Source organism: Mixophyes fleayi, chromosome 2, assembly GCF_038048845.1.
Source record: "Mixophyes fleayi isolate aMixFle1 chromosome 2, aMixFle1.hap1, whole genome shotgun sequence".
In the NCBI taxonomy this organism is placed as follows: Eukaryota; Metazoa; Chordata; class Amphibia; order Anura; family Limnodynastidae; genus Mixophyes; species Mixophyes fleayi.
The window spans coordinates 363706643-363734442 of record NC_134403.1 but is presented as its reverse complement, the minus strand read 5'-3'; the positions used below and the strand labels follow the sequence as shown (position 1 = coordinate 363734442).

General features: G+C 39.3%; 1 protein-coding gene across 2 annotated transcripts in view; it reads right to left on the bottom strand.

The window, feature by feature from the left end:
- Positions 1 to 27800, bottom strand: part of LOC142139577 (uncharacterized) — a 38865-nt gene that overhangs the window by 2172 nt on the left and 8893 nt on the right. The window contains exons 1-9 of one of the 2 annotated variants that reach the window (XM_075197298.1): positions 17779 to 26235; positions 16378 to 16632; positions 13667 to 13779; positions 12306 to 12525; positions 10720 to 10857; positions 8008 to 8145; positions 3896 to 3976; positions 2756 to 2868; positions 566 to 764 (exon numbers count right to left, since the gene is read on the bottom strand). In XM_075197298.1, coding sequence (XP_075053399.1) covers positions 566 to 764; positions 2756 to 2868; positions 3896 to 3976; positions 8008 to 8145; positions 10720 to 10857; positions 12306 to 12525; positions 13667 to 13779; positions 16378 to 16632; positions 17779 to 26194 — 9673 coding nt within the window. In that variant the 5' untranslated portion in view covers positions 26195 to 26235. Of the gene's footprint in view, positions 1 to 565; positions 765 to 2755; positions 2869 to 3895; positions 3977 to 8007; positions 8146 to 10719; positions 10858 to 12305; positions 12526 to 13666; positions 13780 to 16377; positions 16633 to 17778; positions 26236 to 27800 lie in introns of those variants that run through there. The other variant, XM_075197299.1, reaches the window with a different exon arrangement.

Genomic DNA, 27800 nt, shown 5'->3' with positions numbered 1-27800 from the left:
ACTAACACACGCCACTAGACATTTATATTATAGATATGTTATTGGTATTTATATGTTTGTGTACTATATAGGTGTCTATAAATAACGTTTAATAATGGTTCTAGATGTTGGCAGAAAGTAGAATAGCCACTAGAGAGCGTCCAATGTTCTAATATGTAGTCAGATTTAGAGTTGGAAGGGGGCGTGTCCTAACTAAACTCTAAATTGCAGTGTAAAAATAAATGCATTGCAACATGCTTTGCTCCTATCTGCAAATGAGGCCCAGTAGTAACTAGTAACTGAATATTAGGAATATATATTAACAATATTATAAAATCAGCAGTATAATTTGGTTGTATTTATTTATATTTTATTTAATCTGATTAATTTGGGGTTTCCCCCTTCTCTGGGGAGAATAAACAAATAAATGAATGAATGAATGAAAAAAAAATAATTATTATTATACATTATGCTGTATAAATGTAGCTTATACCAACACTAACTGACGAATAGCAACAGTGCTCCCTCATGATGCACTTTGCATTCTACAGCACTGGAATGAAGACGCAGCATGTGCGGTACTTACCTGGCGTAACAATAACTGTGGCGTCCTTAGAAAGATCTTGTACACCACTCGTCAGAGCTTCTTGCAGCGCTGAGGAACTAATGGGAGTAGATGAGTTTGTCACAGCCATGAAGTGAGCGTTCACACTGCCCGGCCTGAACCCCACCAGAATAATCTGGAAGCTGCTGACGCTCAGCTTGGTTTTCATATGATTAGTGAGCTGCAAAGGAAAAAACATGACATGTCTTTAATAAACATCAGGCTAGAACATAAGTGTTTTGTCTGCATTCATCTTGGTTGTCCACTTTTGGACAACCACTTCCTATTTAATTATTCCCTCTAACATTTCTCGTTACCTGGAGCCCAGAGAGACTGCTCATGCCGCAGATCTTGGCCCAGTCGGACTGAGTCCGTCCATACCTCACAATAGAGCTCAAGGGAAGTTCATCTACAGCGCTCTGCTGCAGAGCGATGGAATGAACGTGTAAAAAGCGCTGTTCATAATTCTGTGGCTCTCAAGTTCTCGACAAACCCTTGTATAGCATAACCCCAAAAGCTATCAGCTGTTATTTGATGTAGTATTAATTTACTTACATAAACACCAAAGCAGGACACAACCAGAATCTCTGGCAATTAAATGAACTTAAATGAATGGCAATAACAAAACAACTGCAGTAGTTTCCAAGTTATCCGAATGGAGTGCGTTAACTGAAGATTACCAGTCAACTACATACAGAGGAAGCAGCTGTTTTGTGAGCTGATCCAGCATTCCGAAGAATGCAGCCTATCAATTCACCAGGAGCCAGTGACATCACTGAGAATGCAGCCTATCAATTCACAAGGAACCAGTGACATCACTGAGAGTGAAGCCATCAATTCACCAGGAGCCAGTGACATCACTGAGAATGCAGCCTATCAATTCACCAGGAGCCAGTGACATCACTGAGGATGCAGCCTATCAATTCACCAGGAACCAGTGACATCACTGAGAATGCAGCCTATCCGTTCACTAGGAACCAGTGACATCACTGAGAATGCAGCCTATCCATTCACTAGGAACCAGTGACATCAATGAGAATGCAGCCTATCTATTCACTAGGAGCCAGTGACATCACTGAGGATGCAGCCTATCAATTCACAAGGAACCAGTGACATCACTGAGAATGCAGCCTATCCGTTCACTAGGAACCAGTGACATCACTGAGAATGCAGCCTATCCATTCACTAGGAGCCAGTGACATCACTGAGAATGCAGCCTATCCATTCACTAGGAACCAGTGACATCACTGAGAATGCATACTATCATTTCACTATGAACCAGTGACATCACTGAGAATGCAGCCTATCCATTCACTAGGAACCAGTGACATCACTGAGAATGCAGCCTATCCATTCACTAGGAACCAGTGACATCACTGAGAATGCAGCCTATCCAGTCACTAGGAGCCAGTGACATCACTGAGAATGCAGCCTATCCATTCACTAGGAACCAGTGACATCACTGAGAATGCAGCCTATCCAGTCACTAGGAACCAGTGACATCACTGAGAATGCAGCCTATTATTTCACTATGAACCAGTGACGTCACTGAGAATGCAGCCTATCCATTCACTAGGAACCAGTGACATCACTGAGAATGCAGCCTATCCATTCACTAGGAACCAGTGACATCACTGAGAGTGCAGCCTATCCATTCACTATGAACCAGTGACATCACTGAGAATGCAGCCTATCCATTCACTAGGAACCAGTGACATCACTGAGAATGCAGCCTATCCATTCACTATGAACCAGTGACATCACTGAGAATGCAGCCTATCCATTCACTAGGAACCAGTGACATCACTGAGAATGCAGCCTATCCATTCACTAGGAACCAGTGACATCACTGAGAATGCAGCCTATTATTTCACTATGAACCAGTGGCATCACTGAGAATGCAGCCTATGATTTCACTATGAACCAGTGGCATGACTGTTGCACTTAAGGATCGAACATTCAAGAGGTTGCTATTGAATTGATGAGCTGCATTAGGCTGTTTCAGCCCAAAAAAATAACTGCACATACAACTTGTTAGGTGCAATATTACTGCCCAGTTGATGTTACAATATAACTTTATTGCCTAAAACGCAGGGTGACAAATTATCTTGTCCACTAGGAGATGAACGATTGAATTCAGAGTTGTTGTTTGTCTGCTGATCATTTACTTACATTGACTGTGAAGAATGAAGACAGATTTATGTAAGATGCGCTGGAAGGATTGTACAGGTCGGTCGTGAATGATTTGTCTTTCATCAGGACACTACATGGAAACGCTTGTGTATCTGAGGACAGAAATAGAAGTTGTCACTCGAGTTCATATAAGTTTCTCGTCTTCTACCGTACAGGAAGACGTCACAGACAGGTCTCGCCTGTGGCAAACCATGCCAAAATAATAACTAAAAATACTCTATACAAATACCTTTGAGTTCTTACATAACAGGTTGTAAAAAAGTTTAGAGCTTTTAAAATTTATTTATCTAAAACAGAGCTGGTAACAAATATCAGGGTTAGCTTCCATGCTGTAAAGTACTTTATTACTAAGGAACACATTTTAGGAGGATTACTCTGTAAGCTGCTACACCTCAGCAGTGGGCGGATTTATATCCAGGATTTTAGGACATTTCTTTGGGTGAAGTGTATGTTAATTGTCGACCCTTTTCATGTGTTGTAAGTCAAGTGCGTGCCAGTATTTCACAATTTATCAGCCCCTGTTTTCTCTGGTGTTTTTTGCTAAGTGTGAAGTCTAAGGGTACTTTCACATCATAAATCCTTTGGTGTAGATGCTCTGTTCACACATGATTATTTTAGCCTGTTGTCCGTTTCATAGCACTTGTACAGTAAGTAAAAAAGCTTATTGGCGTACGGGCCTACTTGTATAGTTCTAAACCCTCCCCTGACTATTATCTTGCACTTGGTCTTCCACAATGGAGGACCCAATGCTTGTCGAGCAGTTTCATCGATCAGGCCTGACCCCCCCCTCCCCTTTATCAAACACAATTAAAAGTCCCAACACTCACAGTTACGAGGGAATTTTCAAATATAAGTGTGTTGGAGAAATGAAACAGCGGGTCGACAAGCTGGAGGTAGACCCAACAGAACGTCTCCGGCTACAGGGGATGGGCAGTGGATTTTGGAAAGTACATATCCGAAAGTGGACATGTCCTTCAACACTGCTTCTCAAGGACCCCAAGCCATGAATCTCCAGTTGTACTCATCAATCATTATCTAAATTTATCAAAACATGAAAACCTAGCCTGGGTTTGGGGAGTAAATGAATATTGACAGAGAAACGCTGATTGTCAGACTTACTTGAACATATGTTGGCTTTGGAATTGATACAGGTGAAATTTTTGTTGCAGAATGTGGCTGCGCTATAACAGGTAACAGGATCTGTAAAATAAATAGGAGATCATTGACATATGACACATCTGTGATCAGATTTACTACACTGTCTACGTTATTATTTATAGATGGTAGAAATGCAAGGGTATCAAATGGTTCCCTTTTGTGGTCTGCAATAAAAATAACAAAGACACTAATGTAGGTGAGACCAAATATAAGTGGATTTTATTTATTTATTTGTGTTTTATTCAAATTTCTGATGATCACTTGTATTTTTAACCAGTATATGAATTTTAAACAAGATTCCAATATTCCTGCCATTCAGAGAGAAATCAAATTATGAGCTTTGCATTTAATTTATTTAGAGACTTCATTATATTGATTGTTTTATTAAAGTGTCAACTATTTGGATCGCTGCCAGTTTGCTCCCCAATAAGTACAGAATAAAGTTTTAAGCTACATCAAGAGACAACATTTGTCAAAGAAATGTGACCTGGCTTCGAGAGGCGTTGAGGGGCGATGTAGCTTCTTGGGCTATCGGTTTTCACAGGCTGTAAATCGGGTATCCCATAGATTTTACTAATGCTTATTACGCTGAATGCTGCTGGCAATATATGCACAAAGCTGTTTTTATTCTTGGTTGTCTATCCTTGATTAGTGGTGCAATATTACAGGGGTATTTGAGAATGATACCTGAAGACCTAGAAGTTTGAGAGGGTTTTAACTTTTCCCATTCAAACTCAGTGGAGCCAGTATGACCTTGACAACGAGCTTGGGATGAATTTGGGGAGATGCACTTGCTGTTGACTACCAAACATTTGTAGAATGAGTCTTGCTATCTGCACTAATGTACTCAGGGTGGAAGGGAGCAGAGGTGACAATCAACGTCCCTGAAAATGTATTGTACGGCTCAACTGAAGACCTGCAATACCAGTTACCACCCAGCAGGTGATACATTGCGAATAATGTGCACAATTATTCTGTGCATGCCAAGAATTGGTCTATACTCCACAGAAAGCAACAATGTTTAATTTAGCTTAGAGTGCAAAGGGCTCTTACTACAGTCTACGATTTCATGGGTGGTACAGGGAGGGCACTGGGCGTATGCCCGTAGTCACTGTCTGTACAGTAAGGGCGTGCCAAGCTTGAGCGCATGCAGTAGCGTCTGATTCTAGCTTTGGGCATCTCAAAGATTTGTGTCTTTCTGTTGCATCACTTGCACCAGCTACAGGTCTAGTCTAAGTGCTGATTACTAGTGATAATGGCTGAGTATTCATGCTAGAACATGTGTCTGGAATCGGGAGCAACTGTAAGAATGTAATTTATGTATAGTAGACAGTATTATTATTATTATTATTATTATTATTAATTTTTATTTATAGAGCGCCACCAAGTATCCGTAGCGCCGTACAAGGACAAACAATGGCACAGTACAAGGTGAAACAGCACAGTACAAGTAACAGTAAGCACTATAACTCTGGGGGCTCAGGCACAGCTAGAGAGAGAGGGTGAGTGATACTCAGTACAGGCTGGTAACTAGAGCCCAGGAGGGTGGGCGCGGATGACAGGTTGAGAGCCACTGAGAGGAGCGGAGAGAAGCGAGAGGAGACAGAGGGCAGAGGGACCGAGAGGAGGTGAGCTGAGTAGCTGGAGAGCGCAGTTAAAAGGGATGGAAACAGGAGGTAGGAGAGCCCTGCTCAAAGGAGCGAACAATCTAAAGTGAGGGGAAGACAGACAGACACAAGGATGAGACGGAGAGACGGGTGAAATGGAGACGGAGTCGAGGAAGGGGGGAAAGGGGAGAAGGGATGAGAGGGAGAGATAGCTGACAGGTGGGAGGTTAGATATGTGACTGGAAGGCTTTTAATAACATCCCGATTAAAGTATTTCATGAAAAAATAAAAAAAACAACACTTTTTTATTTTTTACTGTTTTGTCATTAATGACTACATTATTAACAGGTGACATTAACTGAATAGTTTTATTTTTTTCTGTGTGTTCTTTTTTGTGACTTGATATTCCACATATATATTGGATGTATCCTGCAGTGTATTGTCTATGAGAGCAGAGTGGACCTAGACTTATCTTTACATCCGCTCCATGTTGAATACGGACATGCGTGTACCAGATGCGTGGATGCACATTACGTTTGTTTTGCGTTTGGTAATGAATCAGGCCCAATATGCCTTCAGTTTAAGAATTTCGAAATGATTGCAGCCAGTTCCTATGGGCACTTCAGCAGTTGTAACGTCATTTAAAGTAGTTGCAGTAAGGACTCTTTCGAATGTTTTACAATTAGGATTTATGAATAGGCTGCGGAATTGTGGAAATAAGGACTCAGTGCTAACAGTCTACTCATAGAAGAATAAATATGTACTTTGTTTCACGGGATTAAACCCTTTGTGAAGTGTTATGGGAGAAACAATGATTTACGACCAGTTCCAGTTCTCGGTGGGACACTGTCAAGTGATTTGGTGACAACCGGGCAAACAATCATTTTTGAAACATCATCGTGCACCAGACAAAAGAATACACCTTTTTCTTGTATTTTATAAAATCGTGCAGCCAATCAGATTCTTATTGTTTCCGTGTTTAGAAAATTAAAGAAAACATTTATTTTAACAGCTTTTTTTACACAGTGCAATTTTTATGCTCTAAATGCTTATTTTTACACCCTCTAATAATGAAAGAAAACATCTGATTGGTCAGTACCAGTTGCAGCCCTATTTATTTTTTCTATACAGATTACAATGCCTCTGGGTTACGGTGTTGGCATCTGACTGTAAATACATTCACAGGCATGCTCATAATTTCACATAATATGATCAGTGGTTGACCCCAGGTAATGATAACTTTGAAATATAAACATATAAATCCCAGGTTTTAACCCTGAGACCTAATGTTGGTGTTCACAGGGATTCAGTTAAGTCACTAGTTCATTATTGTAAATGATTAGCAATTGCTGAACTACTTAGAAATTCCCAGATAGCTTAAAGATCCTAGCACACCTGTAATTACCAACAATCATGAGATTTTGTCTTAAAGCTCAGAAATACCACAATGCCTTTTAAATGACTGTTGTGTGTTGAAATTATGTATGGTCCGCTTAAGGGACATTATTTTGTTGGAGAATAAATTAAATTATCCAAAAACATACTGGTAGGTTAATTGGCTGCTAACAAATTGACCCTAGTATGTGTGTGTGTCTGTGTGTGTGTGTGTGTGTGTGTGTGTATGTTGGGGAATTTAGACTGTAAGCTCAAATGGAGCAGGGACTGATGTGAATAAGTTCTCTGTACAGCGCTGCGGAACTAGTGGCGCTATATAAATAAATGATGATGATGATGATTATCTTCAAAGAAAAAAAACTCTCATCAAGCTATGCTTTGAAGCACCCTGCAAATTAATGATTGCATTTATTTTGCGTGTATAGCTAGATAAGTTTATTGTACTTGTTTATCCTGCTGCTCCATGTAGAAAACTTTTAGTCGGTGTCTAAATCATGGCACAAATATAACTAAAACCACTGAGACGGAAACGTGACATAACGCACTATGCAGCTTTTCTAACAGACTACATGTCAGCAACTGATTATATTACATACTAGTTCCTGTGAAATGCAAAGTGTGAGTTAACTTGAAAATATTTAATGCTGAAGATGGTTGAAGAGATGAAAGGGCTTAGTGTAATTGCAGAGGATTGTTTTAAGATAAACTAGGTTGATTGTGAAACTACGGCTTGAGACTGCTTGATGCAAAGGTAATAATGTAGAAAGGCAAGAATAAGGGCTTAGTAAATATGGGATTGACACACAAGTTAGCACTGTCCTTCCTGTTCCTGTAAATTCAGATGGAAAGATTAAGGCTGACTCACAAAGCATATAGATACTCAGAAGCAGGTGAGAGCTGGCATATTTTAGCCAGGGGGGCAAGACTCAGCAGTCAATTTTAAAGGAAAACAAGCGCAGGTGGTCCAGCCCAAGGTAGGACACTATGGGACCGACTGGGGGGGGGGGGGGGGGGGGCAAGCCAGCCCCTCCTCAGGAACTAGAGATAAAGAGACATAGGGAAAGCACTCACCTAGACAATCCCGTCCAGGATTGGTAGCGTTTTGATCATTTATTCCTGTATAGCACTGACATTCATAACTCCCAACAGTATTTGCACAGGATGCTAATTGTGAGCAATTATTGTTGCCGGAGACACATTCGTTGATATCTGCAGATAACACAATGAACCGTAGTTACATATAAATAAAACATAACGATGAACTAATGCGTAAAGACTGACAGAGGCATCTATAACATTTCTGTAACCTTTTCTTATACTAATAAAAGATGGCGATGGAGTGTAATATCATCAAACTTCTGATCTACCCACTTATACGGACCCGGATCAGCTTTCGATGATGGTCAGAATACCGATGGACACCATTCCTTGTAAGAAAGGCGCCCAATCCATTTTTAAATCCATACAGATAACAAACCGTTACTAACGACTTCAGCAGTAAATTCCACAGTCTAATTCTCATCACAAAATCCCTTTACATTGTTTTGGATGACCCACTAGTGATCGGTGTCCTTTCCAATCATCCAAGTGTATCGATCTATGTAACTAACTGCACAATCCACAAAATATCAAGCATCTAACCTGAAAATATCAAGCATCTATATCAAGGATCCAATATGAAAAGGCATATTCCGCTACCTAGCTAAATATTCACATACCGTGACAATATTGTACAGCTAATACAACGAGACATTGAATAGATAAGCATATAGCAGCCCACTTTAGTTCATTGGAAGCAATAGTTCTCATTCTTAGGGAGAAAGCACAGAGACTGTGAAGAAACGCGTTGGGTAAGGTGTTTCTATTAAACTCGTATTTGCAATGTGTCTTAAACATAGGACATCATAGCAGTCTTTGTTGGAGACACTATAACAGCTGAGATTTGCGTCAGAATAGACATGAACCTAAGAAGCGTTGAGATTTCGCATTTGGTCAGCACTTGTCATAACTTACTTTTATCTTCAGTACCTATCCCTCTATATTTATAGTTTTGATTTTCCACTCCTGGCTTGCTCTGACACTGACAACTGCTAATAGTTTATACAGTTTCATTTTGTGTACATGTATTATTGTTGGTGACACACTCATCTATATGTGCACAGTCAGTAGACTTTCACAACACCTGGTGAGCCACAGATTGGCCAGGCCTGGCCTGTTCCTCACTTTGTGTATGTCACCTCAATGGCGAGCTAAGTTTTCTATGGATTTAAATATCTTCTTCATCCCAAACTAGCAAAACACCACTAAAGTCCCTTTGCAGACCCCTTAAGTAATATTTGTGACTCAACAGATCTCGTAACCTGGTCAATAGGGAACTACAGTTGGCATAACCTTGGTGGACTGTTCTAGTGAGAAGACATTCCACAAACTATAGGATTTACCAGGCAGTGATGCCTGGTGATTTCTGAATAGACTCCAAAGTATGTTGGGTACTGAAATGTCTTTGTGATGGGACAAGTTGTCAATTTCTGGGAGTTCGTCATATTTCTTTTATAGGGTCGCACATTAAGTAGTGTGCATGTGTGAGATATTTGCACACTCTCGGAGGTGGCGCACTTCACTACTCTGTTTTCAATGACACAATGATGCACCACTTGCTCAGTCTTGGTGTTTTAAAGAAAAGAATTGTATTGTAATGTGCAGATGAGCCAATATATTACAGTAAGCTCTTACGAGTGTGGCTCTCTCTATCCTCTGTGTCATGTCCTTCTCCGTCAACCTTATATATGTTCTATTTCATGCACTTTATGCTCACTCATTCCAAATGTATACCATTACTGCATGTCCACATTACAATGTTATATTGTGTTGAGGTGGGATATTCTCTGGGCAAGTTTACATATCCCATTACTATCACTATACAATACATAATGTACGTTATTATATGTTACTCCTGTAAATTATATCTGTATAAACGGTGAGTTCTGATGAATAAGATGTTATGAGGAATAGCGCACTACCTACTGCAAAGTATTATATATATTAGATGCCACCTTGGAGATACGTGACCTGTATCAGACAGCTCGGCTTGCATTGCCCCATATATATATAGATACAAGTTAACCCGTGCATGATACTCATGCATTCTAGTCAAATCAAGCTACTTAAGGTGTTAAAAAGGTTCTTGTCATGCATTTGGGGCTAGGCCAGGCCTCCTCAGGGGAAGAGCGTTACTTCCCGACGTAAGCGCCCTTTTTTAACGTGGTTTTGTCCACATGTCACCACCTCATCATTCTTCTCCATCACCTCATCCTTCATTTTCATCGCCACATCTATCCAGATGTCTATCCAGACACAGGGATCTCTCTCAGTGGTCCTGAGTATCCCACTCCTCTCACTCTGTCACCCCCGGCAACCACCAACCACTCCCCACTGTCACCCCCGGCAACCACCAACCACTCCCAACTGTCACCCCCGGCAACCACCAACCACTCCCAACTGTCACTTCTCTTTCAAGAAATATATATATATTTTTTTTAAATCTTTATAAACACTTTTAACAATTAACAAATTAAATTAACAAATTAAAAACATCTTAGTATACCAAATTTCAGCCCTTTCTGAATTTTTTTTTTCACACACACACTAAGAATTTAGTAGGTCAGTGTATAACTCTGCCCAGCAGGTGGCGCTGCAGCTTGGTTTTATTTTTTCCACACACACACACAGACAGACAGACTAACACATGCCACTAAGCATTTATATTATAGACATTCCGCTTACCTTGACAAAGTCTTCCTGGAACATCTGGGCTAGTGTCGTTAAATCCAGCAAAGCATTGACAAGTATACGTCCCATAAATTGATGTACAGGCGGCATTTTCCGAGCAACCGTTTAGATCAGCACTGCAGCTGTTTTGTGCTGCAAATAAAATAAACATATATGCAATAAACAAGCAAAAATGATAATGCGTACATCGTTTCATCTCTGTGACGGGTCTTCTATTGGTCAGTACTAGCTCTTCTAAGCCTGTAGCAAAAAGAAAATCCCCTCCCCATATACATACACCTGACTTTGCTGTCATTTCCTCCCACTGGCTTCCATGATCAAGACCATTGTTGGCTGCTGCAAAGTCTTACACTATGATTACTATAGCTAGACATATGATTAAACAATGGCTCACAGCACGTTGCACCGTCTAAGTAAAAACAAACAATGCCTAAACCATAGTTGCCTACTCTCCTGGAAAGTCCGGGAGACTCCTGAATCTCGGTGAGTCCTCCCGGACATCTGGGAGAGTTGGACACCCACCCAAGGCTTCTCTGTCTTGTAAACACCACCCCCACTACCTTGAAGAGGCGATCTGCGCAATCATCTCTCTCTCGGCAGACCTTGACGACGCAATTCGCCAAGGTGGCCCCACCACCAACACCAATGACGAGATTATGTCATTGTGCAAAGAAAGCTAAGGCCACGATGGCATGGATCCCATCGTCATCGTACAGTGTAAATGGCTTTTCACCTTTAAATTACTGATCTATACATGTCTACCTTCAGCTTTTACTAATTATATTGCATTATCTTTCTGGTTTCTGTCTCTGCTTTCACCAAAGCTAATCTATGATCCAGTAAGAGTGTTTCCCAAAGATACAACACACTTCAGCTCTGCTCTTTATAAAGTTGCATTCACAGAGCAGTTCTGTGCTGTGTCTAAGAACAACGGAACTGTACAAGTTTTAGTAGAGTGTATAAAGTATTTGGTGAAATATACAGAGGCCAGCCGGTAAGATAAAGCAGCATATGTAGAAAGGGCTTAAGGCTTCAAGTAAACTAAAGTTTTCTGAAAGTCCCATTATGAAATAACAATTATTTTTTATCATGATATAAAAATAACAATGAATTTTTAAAAACAAAATATGTTTTTTTTTATATATATATTCCCAAAAAAATGAGTTGTTTTTTTCTGATGAGTTTTGATATCATTTAAATCTTTTTTTTTTATTAATTTGATGAAACACATGCTATAAAACAAGAGAGTTACAATAGTCAATAAATGCAATATAAATGAACTATAACATATATAACATACAAGTTAACCCGTGCACGATACTCATGCATTCTAGTCAAATCAAGCTACTTAAGGTGTTAAAAACTCCCCACTGTCACCCCCGGCAACCACCAACCACTCCCAACTGTCACTTCTCCTTCAAGAAATATATAGGTCAGTGTATAACTCTGCCCAGCAGGTGGCGCTGCAGCTTGGTTTGTTTTTTTTCACACACGCCACTAGGCATTTATATAGTAGATATTTCAAAAGTATTCATCAACTCTTTCTACATTAATTATAACACAAAGAAATGGCGACATACCTTGGAAAACATACGATTTTGGATCTATTATGAGGGCGGTGCTTTGGTTCAGTGCATCTGTGAAATCCGCTGCCACATTCGCCACCGTAAAATTATCATTGACGTTGGTAACAATTTCATAATCCACAATGACACTCCCTGCTTTCAGGCTTATTAAAACGACGCGCATTTGGCCGGAGTTGATCAAGTTTTGCAAAAGGGCGCTCAGGAACTTTAGTAACTGAAAAGTACATTAAAAAGTAACAACGATTAGCACAGTAATTAGACATTATTAGTATAGTCTCCAATTCACTGACATTTAAAAGTAATATCAGACAAGCCAGTGCTGTTCCTCTGTCATATAACAGGGCTTTTGGTTATTAATATGTAGCGATAAAGACTTATTCTGTATCGGCACTTATTGATCTGTTTTGAAATGATCATTAGATTAGGGATACGCAGCTTCCTCTGTGATAAGGGTTAACGTACCATTTTGCCGGGGGAAAGTCTGAGGGGAAATGCGCAGTGTAACCCAGATTGTGACTTTAAGTTCCATTTATTGAAAGACAAAATAAATAAAAAAAACTAGCTAAACACAGATTAAAATATATTTACAAAAATAAAAACATATCGAAAAAATGTTGACGATACCCCCCCCCCCCAAATAAAGTATTTATAAAGCCTTTTCTTCTGTTGTAGCTATCCTAACGATAAGTACCACTGCGACCCTTTGTTTTTCTGACAGCTCTCTTGTGTTGAGAGTACACAGTGGATGGTTAGGTAGTCATCCAATCACAGCTCTCGAAACAAAGACGGTTCAGTGCTCTGAATTTTCCTTGAGCTCTTACAAATGGCATCTGCCTAGGAGAACAGAGACCTATGGCTCTAACTCAGTTTATCTCATTGATTGCTTTATGAATATCTACATAGAATTAAGATGACATCATTATTTGGCAAAACTCCAAAGGAGGAAATACATTTACACACCTATAAAGTTACTTTCATGATAGAGAGTAAACATATTGTACATGAGTGAATCATAAGCTCACAGTATTGATTCTTGCCGGCAAATATTTATCTTTCTGTGTAACCTTTATAAAAGTTAAATTTCTATTTTGAAAAGAAAAACACACACACACACACTGTGTATTCATCAGGTACCTCTGTAATATCGTATAGTCCTAGAGCTGTATACTAGGATAGGCAAAAAACCTACTAACACCCAGTGCGGTCCGGTACTATCAGTGCAATATTGGTACATGCATCAACTTTTTCAAATATTATCTTCCAAGTTTCTCTTTCTCTCTCACTGTGCCCCAACTCCCCAGATCAAAAACAAACAAAACCCCTTCTCAGGAAATACACTTTTTGACTGTTCTCACCTCAATGACAAAATTTTTCTCAAAGTCCTGGAAGGCGGGATCGTTTTTATTTCCGTATCCAGGTTTATATTCCTGATTTGTAACCCTGATTTGAGCAGCGAATACTCTTGCAGCTGTTGAGATGACAGAGAAAAGAGCGGGTTAGAAATGAGAGTTAGATCACAGTCAAACATGCAGTTAGATGGACAGCACGGTGGCTCAGTGGTTAGCACTTCCGCCTCACAGCACTGGGGTCATGAGTTCGATTCCTGACCATGGCCTTATCTGTGTGGAGTTTGCAGGACATGATTAAGGTTTCAGGCAGGCTAATACGCTTGTAGCGTCCCCTCCCTTTCCAAGGCAGGATATTACCTGGTAGGTAAAAATGAACCCATCCTTAATGTAAAATTCTGTTTTCTTCACCACCATCAATGTTTATGTTCCCGTGTTTTTTAAAACTCAGCTCCACTCATCTTTTTAAAATGGTCACAGAAATTTTTCTCACTTATTTTATTTTCAGCAAAATCGGAATGTATATCAGAATGGAGGCATAAATGAGCGCTACTGAGGGTGAAGATATGAAGGTAGAGGGGGTGGAGCTGTCGCGCCTTCTCCAGTCACCCTACTTGTCTCTCCTACTCGCTTATCCTCAAGATTCCACTCATTGTCTTCAGCATTCACCATGGGAATACGGGAAGATTAAAAACCTCACTACATTTTTCTTTCATGATTTTTTTTTATCTTGAACTAATCTCAGATATTGTAAAATTTATTTTAGTTTATATCTCTCCCTGTCACAATTTTGCGCCCCAAAAATTGTTCCCCCCCTCTAAAGTCTAGCGCCCTAGTCAGCCTATTGGATAATCAGGCCCTGGGAGTTTGTATGTTCTCCCCGTGTTTGCGTGGGTTTCCTCCAGGTGCTCCAGTTTCCTCCCACACTCCCAAAATATGCTGGTAGGTTAATTGGCTGCTACCAAATTGACCCTAGCCTCTTTCTGTGTGTGTGAGTGTGTATGTTAGGGAAATTAGACTGTAAGCTCCAATGGGGCAGGGACTGATGTGAGTGCGTTCTCTGTACAGCGCTGCGGAATTAGTGGCGCTATATAAATAGCTGCTGCTGCTGATGACAGTTGATACATCCGTAAATAGTTCTTTAAATGTGTTTTAGCTGTTGTTCGCCAGGTCATGTTTTACTCCAGCTAACTAGAGGGAATCCAGTTCTACGCACCCTGATTCTCGTGCTTTACACAGCCATCAATATATATATAATATTAATAATAACACTTTATTTTCAAACCATACTCCAAACATTGTCCTTGGTCTATCACACCAAGCTGAATTTTCCGTGCTGTGTTTGAATGAGTGGGATAGGTACAAGCGACAAAGCGTACCAAACGTTAGTGGGAAATGTAAACAAGCAGGCTGGGTGGCGGGGGTGTCCGTAGAGTGGAAAAAGAACAATTGTCATCAATCAATTGCTACCAGCACCAGCGAACATTGGAAAGGTCACATACTGTAATACTACCTGAGCTGGCTTCCTGCCAGCTACACACTTCTAGCCAATGAGAGTTTAACACTTACTAATGCTATTAATTTCCACTTAGTTCATTTCTAAATACGTATATTACATTTTTACTTTTTATTAGATTTTATTAGATTTTTATTAGATTTCTTAGAATAGTTTTAGTTAACAGGATTTATATAAAATAATGTTACCCTTTATAATATTAGGGCTTGTGCAAATTTCAAGCGTGAGCTGTAACCCACTGCAACCAATCGGATATTAGCATTTAGCAATTGCATACTTAACAGCTGCCCCGAGATAGGCGGGACAGTCCCAATTTTAATGGACTGTCCCAGGTCTCTTCAGTCAGGACTTTCATCCTGACTGCTGGAATTTGGGAGGAATGTTCCCTCTCACCGACTTCTCCTTTGTGAGCACGACAATTGATGTATTTACCAGGATTTATTATTTCTTGGTGCAAATTTATTTTTCTACGTTCTCTCTTTGATTTATTTCAGCTTTAGTGAACCTGTATCTTGGCAAAACTCTTTGTGCTACTCACTATGTGAACAAGGCTTTAGAAAATAAACGGTTTACATCCTGAAGAATAAGCTGTGAGTGTTGACTTACTATCTGCATAAGTACTTTCTAAACAAAACTTGCCCTCTTCATGGGGAGCTGAAATAGGCAAATATCATGAACTGTCGAAGAGAAAAATATTTCTCTGCATGAAAGCTTTCAATAATAGGGGGTTCTCTGAAGGTTTAAAATATATCCTGTAAAATTATTCATATGTCAAGATTTTTTGTTGTAAACATATTAACGCATAAGCGTAAAAGTTATTCCATTTAAGAAGCATTAATTTTTTGGGTGAGTTCCATTCACGAGGACACCCTATCAGTCAATGTTTACCCAATTTATATTCAGTGCATAGTGTGGATATTAGAACCCATCTACAAAGACAAACTGTTCCACCCTATTTGAAGCTTCTCAGTGTCAGTCTTGGGTATTCTACCCAGCATATGCATAAATGTATAATTAAAACAATGGGAACGGTTATGAAGAGTTTTAAGTTATTCTCTACTGATGCAAATACAGCCAGATCTGATCCTTTAGCTAATTAGGCCAAACAACCAGATCACGTCATGTAAGACTAGATTATGTGCATATGGAAATAAAATAATATAAACTATGTTGATTTTTCTGTTTATAGACACATTGTACTTACTTGTCCAGACCGCAGTGGTGTAGTTCCCTTTCTGAGGACAGGAATTTTGTTGGACTGATATTTGATACTGAATTAATGGAAGGAGATTTGTGAAGTTCACTCTTGATTCGGATGTAGTGATAACCGTTACGGTGCTCGTGCCTTTAGACAGTCTCACGGTGTACATAGCGTTGGATAATGCTCCTTGTTTGATCAACTTGATTAAAATCACATCGCTGGTGACATTGATTAGTTGTATAGAAACAGAGGCGCTTTCTGCAAATATAATAATATAGATATAATTCCATTATATGGCTATTACACTGTATGAAAACTTTGAACACAGTTTGTACTTCATAGAGCTATTATTCATATTACTGTCATGAAAGGTAGAGCCAGTCAGTCATTCGGCCATTTTTCACAATAATTTGGCCCGGCGGGGGGGGGGGGGCACTGTAAGACAGGGTGGGATGTATCAAGATTTCCTGAGAGTAGGAAAATTCTCACTGGGTATAATTTAATCTGGTGAAGTGATACATTTTTAGAATTTAAAGAACAAGATCGAAGATCTTTTCGGTCTCATGACAGTTGTAGATGGTGAGAATTATTAGACTTGAATTCTGGATAATTTAGGTTCGGATTGACGACTAATATTAGTGCAATATAAAGTATTTAGTTTATAAGGCTGAGTCTAGTATTTTGTTTCTTTGTTTTCTTTTTGACATGAACATTTTAACTTTTAAACAAGTATTTTCTATTTTGATAGACATTCGGGGCTAAGTTTAAAGCTCTTAGGGCTCTTTAATCTCAATCAGACTCCATTTCTAGGAAATGTAATGGCGAGTCTTCTATCATGGTCAACTGATGGCGATATGGCCATTATTATTTAAAAATATGCCTTGATTTGACTAATAAGAACACTTTTCCATTGGTTCCATTGGAATGCTAAGTTCGAAGATATTTTTAATCATGATGGGAAATTAAAGATTGGCAATAAATCACACCAACCTTCGCTGTATATTTTTAAATTAATTGTGTGTCCTTAGTAATTATTTTGCTTAAAGATGAAACTACAACTACTAAGTTTTTACAGCAAATTTGTAATTCTTCAAATCTAGCATGGCAGAGCAGACCTGCATATACTACTGCAATAAATTGTGAAATAGTCTATATCCTGTGCTCTAGGTAGAGATAGTTAACTTCTTTATTAAGCTTGATTGAGTTTATATAATTTTATCACTTTTTTCCATTTTTGAATGATATGCAGTAAGCATGTACAACTTTAAAAACTTCGCTATTAAATCTGCCAAATTAGTTTTGTTCAACCCAAACTGAGATCCTCATTGCATAAATGATATTCACAGGGAATAAGCAGATTCTCACCCTAGTCCCAGGAACCGTCTCCCTTCTATAGTAACTTACCACAGATTGAAGGTGTCGTTGATGTTGAAGTAGGGTTTGGACGTGTTGTTGTTGTTACAGTTGTCCTGGTAGTTGAAGTGACGGTAGTTGTGCTGGATGTGGTAGCTGTAGTTGCATTCGAGCTTTTCACGGTTGTACTTTGTACAGTATTGGAGTTATTTGCAGATGTAGTTGAGGTAAAAGCTGCTGCTGCTGCTGTTGTTGTGTTGGTTGTAGAAGTCTCTGTCTGTGTGGATGTCGTTGTGCTTGATATTGTTGGCTGCTCAGTATTGTTTGAACTTGTTGCATTAGTTACTCCAACACTAGAAGTTGTAGGGGTGGTAGTTGATGATATAGTTAAGGTGCTGTTGTTGCCTGTACTAGTTGCAAAAGTAGTCTGAGATGTGTTAGAAGTTTGACTGTTGGCCACAGAAGGAGTGACACTTGTAGGAGTAGTGACAGTTGTATTATTTGTAGTAGTAGTAGACTCTGTACTAGACTGTGTGGTGTTAGGGGTACTTTGATCTGCTGTAGACGGTGTTGATTCTGTTGATTGGACAGTAGATGTTGTAGACACTGTGGTATTGTTTGTACCAGTTGTACCAACAGTAGCTTCTGCCGTTGTAATTATACTCTGACTGACATTAGTAGAATATTGGCTACTTGTAGGAGTATTGGCTGCTGTTATATTTATAGTTGTAGGCAGGGTTGTGCTAGTGGACTCTGTACTAGACTGTGTGGTGTTAGGGGTACTTTGATCTGCTGTAGACGGTGTTGATGCTGTTGACTGGACAGTAGATGTTGTAGACACTGTGGTATTGTTTGTACCAGTTGTAACAGCAACAGCTTCTGCCGTTGTAATTATACTCTGACTGACATTAGTAGAATATTGGCTACTTGTAGGAGTATTGGCTGCTGTTATATTTGTAGTTGTAGGCAGGGTTGTGCTAGTGGACTCTGTACTAGACTGTGTGGTGTTAGGGGTACTTTGATCTGCTGTAGGTGGTGTTGATTCTGTTGATTGGACAGTAGATGTTGTAGACACTATAGTATTGCTTGTACCAGTTGTACCAACAGTAGCTTCTGCCGTTGTAATTATACTCTGACTGACATTAGTAGAATATTGGCTACTTGTAGCAGTATTGGCTGCTGTTATATTTGTAGTTGTAGACAGGATTGTGCTAGTGGACTCTGTACTAGACTGTGTGGTGTTAGGGGAACTTTGATCTGCTGTAGACGGTGTTGAGGCTGTGGATTGTACAGTAGATGTTGTAGACACTATGGTATTGTTTGTACCAAATGTACCAGCAATAGCTTCTGCCGTTGTAATTATACTCTGACTGACATTAGTAGAATATTGGCTACTTGTAGGATTATTGGTGTTTGTTATAATTGTAGATGTAGGCAGGGTTGTACTAGAGAGACTTTGCTCTATCATACTTGTTCTTGATACTGTTGATACTGTTGATTGTACTTCTGTGTTTGCACCACCAGGTGAAGTAGGGGTGCTAGTTATCATTCTGGTAATGTCAATTGTATTGGTTGTGTCTTCCAGAGTTGTTGTTAACTTTTGAGTTATGTTAGCAGATTCTGTAGGGCTTGGTAGAGTACTGATATTTGATATATTTGTAGTTGTAGGCTGGGCTAAACTAGTGGAATTCTGTCCTGTCGTAGATGCATTTGATAGTGTTGATTGTGTAGTAAAACCTGGAGTTGATTTCAGAACTGTTCCACTGACTAAAGCAGTAGGATTTAAAGAAGATGACACTGATGTGGATTCAACTTTTGAAGTTACTTGAGATGTTTCTGTTGGCAATGTAGAGCTTAAAGGTGTTGAGTGGATTGTTGATAATCTCTCTGTAATAGCTGAAGTCTCAATAACCGAGGACATTAAAGTATTAGCACTTGTGACCAGTGTTTTGGGAACTGTTCCAGTAGAAATGGAGGTGGGAGATGTTAAAACTTGACCTGATGTTTCTGCTGTTTGATTGAAAACTTCAGTAGGGCTTACAAATGAAGACAATGAGGTTGATTTAATAATTGTTGAGGGGATTGAGGAGATTTCAGACGTTAATGCAGAGCTTGGGGATACATTTGTGGTGGTGGTGGTCTCTGTACCTGTAAAAGCAGAATCTGAAGCTGCTGAGTAGATTGTTGAGAAGCTTTCTGTAGTAGTTGGAGTCTTAACATCTGAAGTTTTTAATGTGTCAGCACTTGTTGAGCTCTCAAGTGTTCCAGTGGATGTGTCAGTAGAGCTAAAAGGGGAGGTCACTGAAGTAAATCCTACAGTAGTTGAGATCAGTAAAGGTGATTCAGAGTTCAATGACGAAGTTTGAGATACATCTGTAGTAGAATAATCTGTTAATGCAGAAGACGACAGTGTTGACAAGATTGTTGACAAATTATCTGTAACTGCTGAAGTCTCAATAACTGGGGATGTGGACATGCCAGCACTTGTGGCCAATGATTCTACAAGTGTTCCAGTGGATATTGAGGTGGAAGATGTTAAAACTGGAGTTGACATTTCTATTGCTCCACTTGATGTGTCCATAGGACTTACAGATGATGACAATGATGTTGATTCAATAATTGTTGAGGATATTAAGGAGATTTCAGAAGTTAGTGCAGAGCTTTGGTAAACATTTGTGGTAGTGGTCTCTGTTCCTGTAAATGCAGAAACTGAAGCTTCTGAGGAGATTGTTGACAAACTTTCTATAGTAGTTGGAGTCTCAACATCTGAAGTCTTTAATGTGTCAGCACTTGTTGAGCTCTCAAGTCTTCCAGTGGATGTATCAGTAGGGCTAAAAGGGGAGGTCACTGAAATAGATCCTACAGTAGTTGAGATCACTAAAGGTGTTTCAGAGTTCAATGACGAGGTTTGTGATACATCTTTAGAGGAATAATCTGTTAAAACAGAAAATGACAGTGTTGAGAAGATTGTTGACAAATTATCTGTAATTGTTGAAGTCTCAATATATGGGGATGTGGACATACCAGCACTTGTGACCAATGATTCTACAAGTGTTCCATTGGATATTGAGGTGGATGATGTTAAAACTGGAGTTGACATTTCTACTGTTCCACTTGATGTGTCCGTAGGACTTACAGATGAAGACAATGATGTAAATTCAAAATTCGGTGAGGTGATGGAGGAGATTTCAGAAGTCAATCCAGAGCTTGGGGATACATTTGTGCTGGTGGTCTCTGTTCCTGTCAAAGCAGAATCTGAAGATGATGACAGGATTGTTGACAAACTATCTATGGTAGTTGGAGTCTCAAAATCTGAAGTAGTGAATGTGTCAGCACTTGTGGCTATTGATTCTAGAATTGTTCCAGTGGAAACTGAAGGAGATGATGTCAAACCTGGAGTTGAGATTTCTGTTACTGCACTGGATATGTCAGTAGGACTTACAGATGATGATACTGTTGTAGATTTAACAATATTTGAAGTCACTGAAAAGAATTCAGAGGTCGCTGAAGAACTTGAAAATTCATTTGTGGTTGTCTCATCTGATATAACAGAAGCAGACAATGTTGAGAAGATTGTCGATAAACTATCTGTTTTTGTTGAAGTCTCAACAACTAATGATGTTGTAATATCAACACTTGTAGCTGGAGTTTCAGAGTTTGGACCAGTGGATATTGAAATGGATGATGTAGCTTCTGTTGAGATCTCAAGAGTTCCAGTGGATGTGTCAGTAGGGGTAAAAGAGGAATCCACTGATGTAGATTCTACAGTAGTTGAGATCATTAAAGGTGTTTCAGAGCTTAACAATGATGTTAAAGATACATCTGTAGTGGAATCATCTATTGATGTAGAAGAAGACAGTGTTGACAAGATTGTTGAAAAATCATCTGTACTAAGTGGAGTCTTAGTATCTGGGGATGTGGACATGCTAGCAATTGTGACCAATGATTCTGCAGATGTTTCAGTGGATAGTGAGTTGGATGATGTTAAAACTGGAGTTGACATTTCTACTGTTCCACTTGATGTGTCCGTAGAACTTACAGATGATGGTAATGATGTAAATTCAACAGTAGATGAAGTGATGGAGGAGATGTCAGAAGTCAATGCAGAGCTTGGAGATACATTTGTGGTGGTGGTCTCTGTTCCTGTCAAAGCAGAATCTGAAGATGATAACAGGATTGTTGACAAACTATCTATGGTAGTTGGAGTCTCAAAATCTGAAGTAGTGAATGTGTCAGCACTTGTGGTTATTGATTCTAGAATTGTTCCAGTGGAAACTGAAGGAGACGATGTCAAACCTGGAGTTGAATTTTCTGTTACTGCACTGGATATGTCAGTAGGACTTACAGACGATGATTCTGATGTAGATTCAACAATATTTGAAGTCAGTGAATTGGATTCAGAGGTCACTGCAGAACTTGAAAATTCATTTGTGGTTGTCTCACCTGATATAACAGAAGCAGACAATGTTGAGAACATTGTCGATAAACTATCTTTTGCTGAAGTCTCAACAACTGATGATGTTGTAATATCAACACTTGTGACTGGCGTTTCAGAGTTTGCACCAGTGGATATTGTAATGGGTGATGTAGCTTCTGTTGAGATCTCAAGTGTTCCAGTGGATGTGTCAGGAGGGCTAAAAGAGGAATCCACTGATTTAGATTCTACAGTAGTTGAGATTATTGAAGGTATTTCAGAGCTTAATGAAGATGTTAAAGATACATCTGTAGTGGATTCATCTGTTAATGCAGAAGATGACAGTGTTGACAAATCATCTGTAATAGCTGAAGTCTCAGTAACTGATAGGTATGTGGACATGCTATCACTTGTGACCAATGATTCTGCAAGTGTTTCAGTGGATAGTGAGTTGGATGATGTTAAAACTGGAGTTGACATTTCTACTGTTCCACTTGATGTGTCCGTAGAACTTACAGATGATGGTAATGATGTAAATTCAACAGTAGATGAAGTGATGGAGGAGATGTCAGAAGTCAATGCAGAGCTTGGGGATACATTTGTGCTGGTGGTCTCTGTTCCTGTCAATGCAGAATCTGAAGATGATGACAGGATTGTTGACAAACTATCTATGGTAGTTGGAGTCTCAAAATCTGAAGTAGTGAATGTGTCAGCACTTGTGGCTATTGATTCTAGAATTGTTCCAGTGGAAACTGAAGGAGATGATGTTAAACCTGGAGTTGAATTTTCTGTTACTGCACTGGATATGTCAGTAGGACTTATAGACGATGATTCTGATGTAGATTCAACAATATTTGAAGTCAGTGAATTGGATTCAGAGGTCACTGCAGAACTTGAAAATTCATTTGTGGTTGTCTCATCTGATATAACAGAAGCAGACAATGTTGAGAAGATTGTCGATAAACTATCTTTTGCTGAAGTCTCAACAACTGATGATGTTGTAATATCAACACTTGTGACTGGCGTTTCAGAGTTTGCACCAGTGGATATTGTAATGGGTGATGTAGCTTCTGTTGAGATCTCAAGTGTTCCAGTGGATGTGTCAGTAGGGGTAAAAGAGGAATCCACTGATGTAGATTCTACAGTAGTTGAGATCATTAAAGGTGTTTCAGAGCTTAACAATGATGTTAAAGATACATCTGTAGTGGAATCATCTATTGATGTAGAAGAAGACAGTGTTGACAAGATTGTTGAAAAATCATCTGTACTAAGTGGAGTCTTAGTATCTGGGGATGTGGACATGCTAGCAATTGTGACCAATGATTCTGCAGGTGTTTCAGTGGATAGGGAGTTGGATGATGTTAAAACTGGAGTTGACATTTCTACTGTTCCACTTGATGTGTCCGTAGAACTTACAGATGATGGTAATGATGTAAATTCAACAGTAGATGAAGTGATGGAGGAGATGTCAGAAGACAATGCAGAGCTTGGAGATACATTTGTGGTGGTGGTCTCTGTTCCTGTCAAAGCAGAATCTGAAGATGATAACAGGATTGTTGACAAACTATCTATGGTAGTTGGAGTCTCAAAATCTGAAGTAGTGAATGTGTCAGCACTTGTGGTTATTGATTCTAGAATTGTTCCAGTGGAAACTGAAGGAGACAATGTCAAACCTGGAGTTGAATTTTCTGTTACTGCACTGGATATGTCAGTAGGACTTACAGACGATGATTCTGATGTAGATTCAACAATATTTGAAGTCAGTGAATTGGATTCAGAGGTCACTGAAGAACTTGAAAATTCATTTGTGGTTGTCTCACCTGATATAACAGAAGCAGACAATGTTGAGAACATTGTCGATAAACTATCTTTTGCTGAAGTCTCAACAACTGATGATGTTGTAATATCAACACTTGTGACTGGCGTTTCAGAGTTTGCACCAGTGGATATTGTAATAGGTGATGTAGCTTCTGTTGAGATCTCAAGTGTTCCAGTGGATGTGTCAGTAGGGCTAAAAGAGGAATCCACTGATTTAGATTCTACAGTAGTTGAGATTATTGAAGGTATTTCAGAGCTTAATGAAGATGTTAAAGATACATCTGTAGTGGATTCATCTGTTAATGCAGAAGATGACAGTGTTGACAAATCATCTGTAATAGCTGAAGTCTCAGTAACTGATAGGGATGTGGACATGCTATCACTTGTGACCAATGATTCTGCAAGTGTTTCAGTGGATAGTGAGTTGGATGATGTTAAAACTGGAGTTGACATTTCTACTGTTCCACTTGATGTGTCCGTAGAACTTACAGATGATGGTAATGATGTAAATTCAACAGTAGATGAAGTGATGGAGGAGATGTCAGAAGTCAATGCAGAGCTTGGGGATACATTTGTGCTGGTGGTCTCTGTTCCTGTCAATGCAGAATCTGAAGATGATGACAGGATTGTTGACAAACTATCTATGGTAGTTGGAGTCTCAAAATCTGAAGTAGTGAATGTGTCAGCACTTGTGGCTATTGATTCTAGAATTGTTCCAGTGGAAACTGAAGGAGATGATGTTAAACCTGGAGTTGAATTTTCTGTTACTGCACTGGATATGTCAGTAGGACTTATAGACGATGATTCTGATGTAGATTCAACAATATTTGAAGTCAGTGAATTGGATTCAGAGGTCACTGCAGAACTTGAAAATTCATTTGTGGTTGTCTCATCTGATATAACAGAAGCAGACAATGTTGAGAAGATTGTCGATAAACTATCTTTTGCTGAAGTCTCAACAACTGATGATGTTGTAATATCAACACTTGTGACTGGCGTTTCAGAGTTTGCACCAGTGGATATTGTAATGGGTGATGTAGCTTCTGTTGAGATCTCAAGTGTTCCAGTGGATGTGTCAGTAGGGCTAAAAGAGGAATCCACTGATTTAGATTCTACAGTAGTTGAGATTATTGAAGGTGTTTCAGAGCTTAATGAAGATGTTAAAGATACATCTGTAGTGGATTCATCTGTTAATGCAGAAGATGACAGTGTTGACAAATCATCTGTAATAGCTGAAGTCTCAGTAACTGATAGGGATGTGGACATGCTATCACTTGGGACCGATGATTCTGCAAGTGTTTCAGTGGATAGTGAGGTGGATGATGTTAAAACTGTAGTTGACATTTCTACTGTTCCACTTGATGTGTCCGTAGAACTTACAGATGATGGTAATGATGTAAATTCAACAGTAGATGAGGTGATGGAGGAGATGTCAGAAGTCAATCCAGAGCTTGGGGATACATTTGTGGTGGTGGTCTCTGTTCCTGTCAAAGCAGAATCTGAAGATGATGACAGGATTGTTGACAAACTATCTATGGTAGTTGGAGTCTCAAAATCTGAAGTAGTGAATGTGTCAGCACTTGTGGCTATTGATTCTAGAATTGTTCCAGTGGAAACTGAAGGAGATGATGTTAAACCTGGAGTTGAATTTTCTGTTACTGCACTGGATATGTCAGTAGGACTTATAGACGATGATTCTGATGTAGATTCAACAATATTTGAAGTCAGTGAATTGGATTCAGAGGTCACTGCAGAACTTGAAAATTCATTTGTGGTTGTCTCATCTGATATAACAGAAGCAGACAATGTTGAGAAGATTGTCGATAAACTATCTTTTGCTGAAGTCTCAACAACTGATGATGTTGTAATATCAACACTTGTGACTGGCGTTTCAGAGTTTGCACCAGTGGATATTGTAATGGGTGATGTAGCTTCTGTTGAGATCTCAAGTGTTCCAGTGGATGTGTCAGTAGGGCTAAAAGAGGAATCCACTGATTTAGATTCTACAGTAGTTGAGATTATTGAAGGTGTTTCAGAGCTTAATGAAGATGTTAAAGATACATCTGTAGTGGATTCATCTGTTAATGCAGAAGATGACAGTGTTGACAAATCATCTGTAATAGCTGAAGTCTCAGTAACTGATAGGGATGTGGACATGCTATCACTTGGGACCGATGATTCTGCAAGTGTTTCAGTGGATAGTGAGTTGGATGATGTTAAAACTGTAGTTGACATTTCTACTGTTCCACTTGATGTGTCCGTAGAACTTACAGATGATGGTAATGATGTAAATTCAACAGTAGATGAGGTGATGGAGGAGATGTCAGAAGTCAATCCAGAGCTTGGGGATATATTTGTGGTGGTCTCTGTTCCTGTCAAAGCAGAATCTGAAGATGATGACAGGATTGTTGACAAACTATCTATGGTAGTTGGAGTCTCAAAATCTGAAGTAGTGAATGTGTCAGCACTTGTGGCTATTGATTCTAGAATTGTTCCAGTGGAAACTGAAGGAGATGATGTTAAACCTGGAGTTGAATTTTCTGTTACTGCACTGGATATGTCAGTAGGACTTATAGACGATGATTCTGATGTAGATTCAACAATATTTGAAGTCAGTGAATTGGATTCAGAGGTCACTGCAGAACTTGAAAATTCATTTGTGGTTGTCTCATCTGATATAACAGAAGCAGACAATGTTGAGAAGATTGTCGATAAACTATCTTTTGCTGAAGTCTCAACAACTGATGATGTTGTAATATCAACACTTGTGACTGGCGTTTCAGAGTTTGCACCAGTGGATATTGTAATGGGTGATGTAGCTTCTGTTGAGATCTCAAGTGTTCCAGTGGATGTGTCAGTAGGGCTAAAAGAGGAATCCACTGATTTAGATTCTACAGTAGTTGAGATTATTGAAGGTGTTTCAGAGGTTAATGAAGATGTTAAAGATACATCTGTAGTGGATTCATCTGTTAATGCAGAAGATGACAGTGTTGACAAATCATCTGTAATAGCTGAAGTCTCAGTAACTGATAGGGATGTGGACATGCTATCACTTGGGACCGATGATTCTGCAAGTGTTTCAGTGGATAGTGAGTTGGATGATGTTAAAACTGTAGTTGACATTTCTACTGTTCCACTTGATGTGTCCGTAGAACTTACAGATGATGGTAATGATGTAAATTCAACAGTAGATGAGGTGATGGAGGAGATGTCAGAAGTCAATCCAGAGCTTGGGGATATATTTGTGGTGGTGGTCTCTGTTCCTGTCAAAGCAGAATCTGAAGATGATGACAGGATTGTTGACAAACTATCTATGGTAGTTGGAGTCTCAAAATCTGAAGTAGTGAATGTGTCAGCACTTGTGGCTATTGATTCTAGAATTGTTCCAGTGGAAACTGAAGGAGATGATGTTAAACCTGGAGTTGAATTTTCTGTTGCTGCACTGGATATGTCAGTAGGACTTATAGACGATGATTCTGATGTAGATTCAACAATATTTGAAGTCAGTGAATTGGATTCAGAGGTCACTGCAGAACTTGAAAATTCATTTGTGGTTGTCTCATCTGATATAACAGAAGCAGACAATGTTGAGAAGATTGTCGATAAACTATCTGTTTTTGCTGAAGTCTCAACAACTGATGATGTTGTAATATCAACACTTGTGACTGGCGTTTCAGAGTTTGCACCAGTGGATATTGTTATGGGTGAAGTAGCTTCTGTTGAGATCTCAAGTGTTCCAGTGGATGTGTCAGTAGGGCTAAAAGAGGAATCCACTGATGTAGATTCTACAGTAGTTGAGATTATTGAAGGTGTTTCAGAGCTTAATGAAGATGTTAAAGAT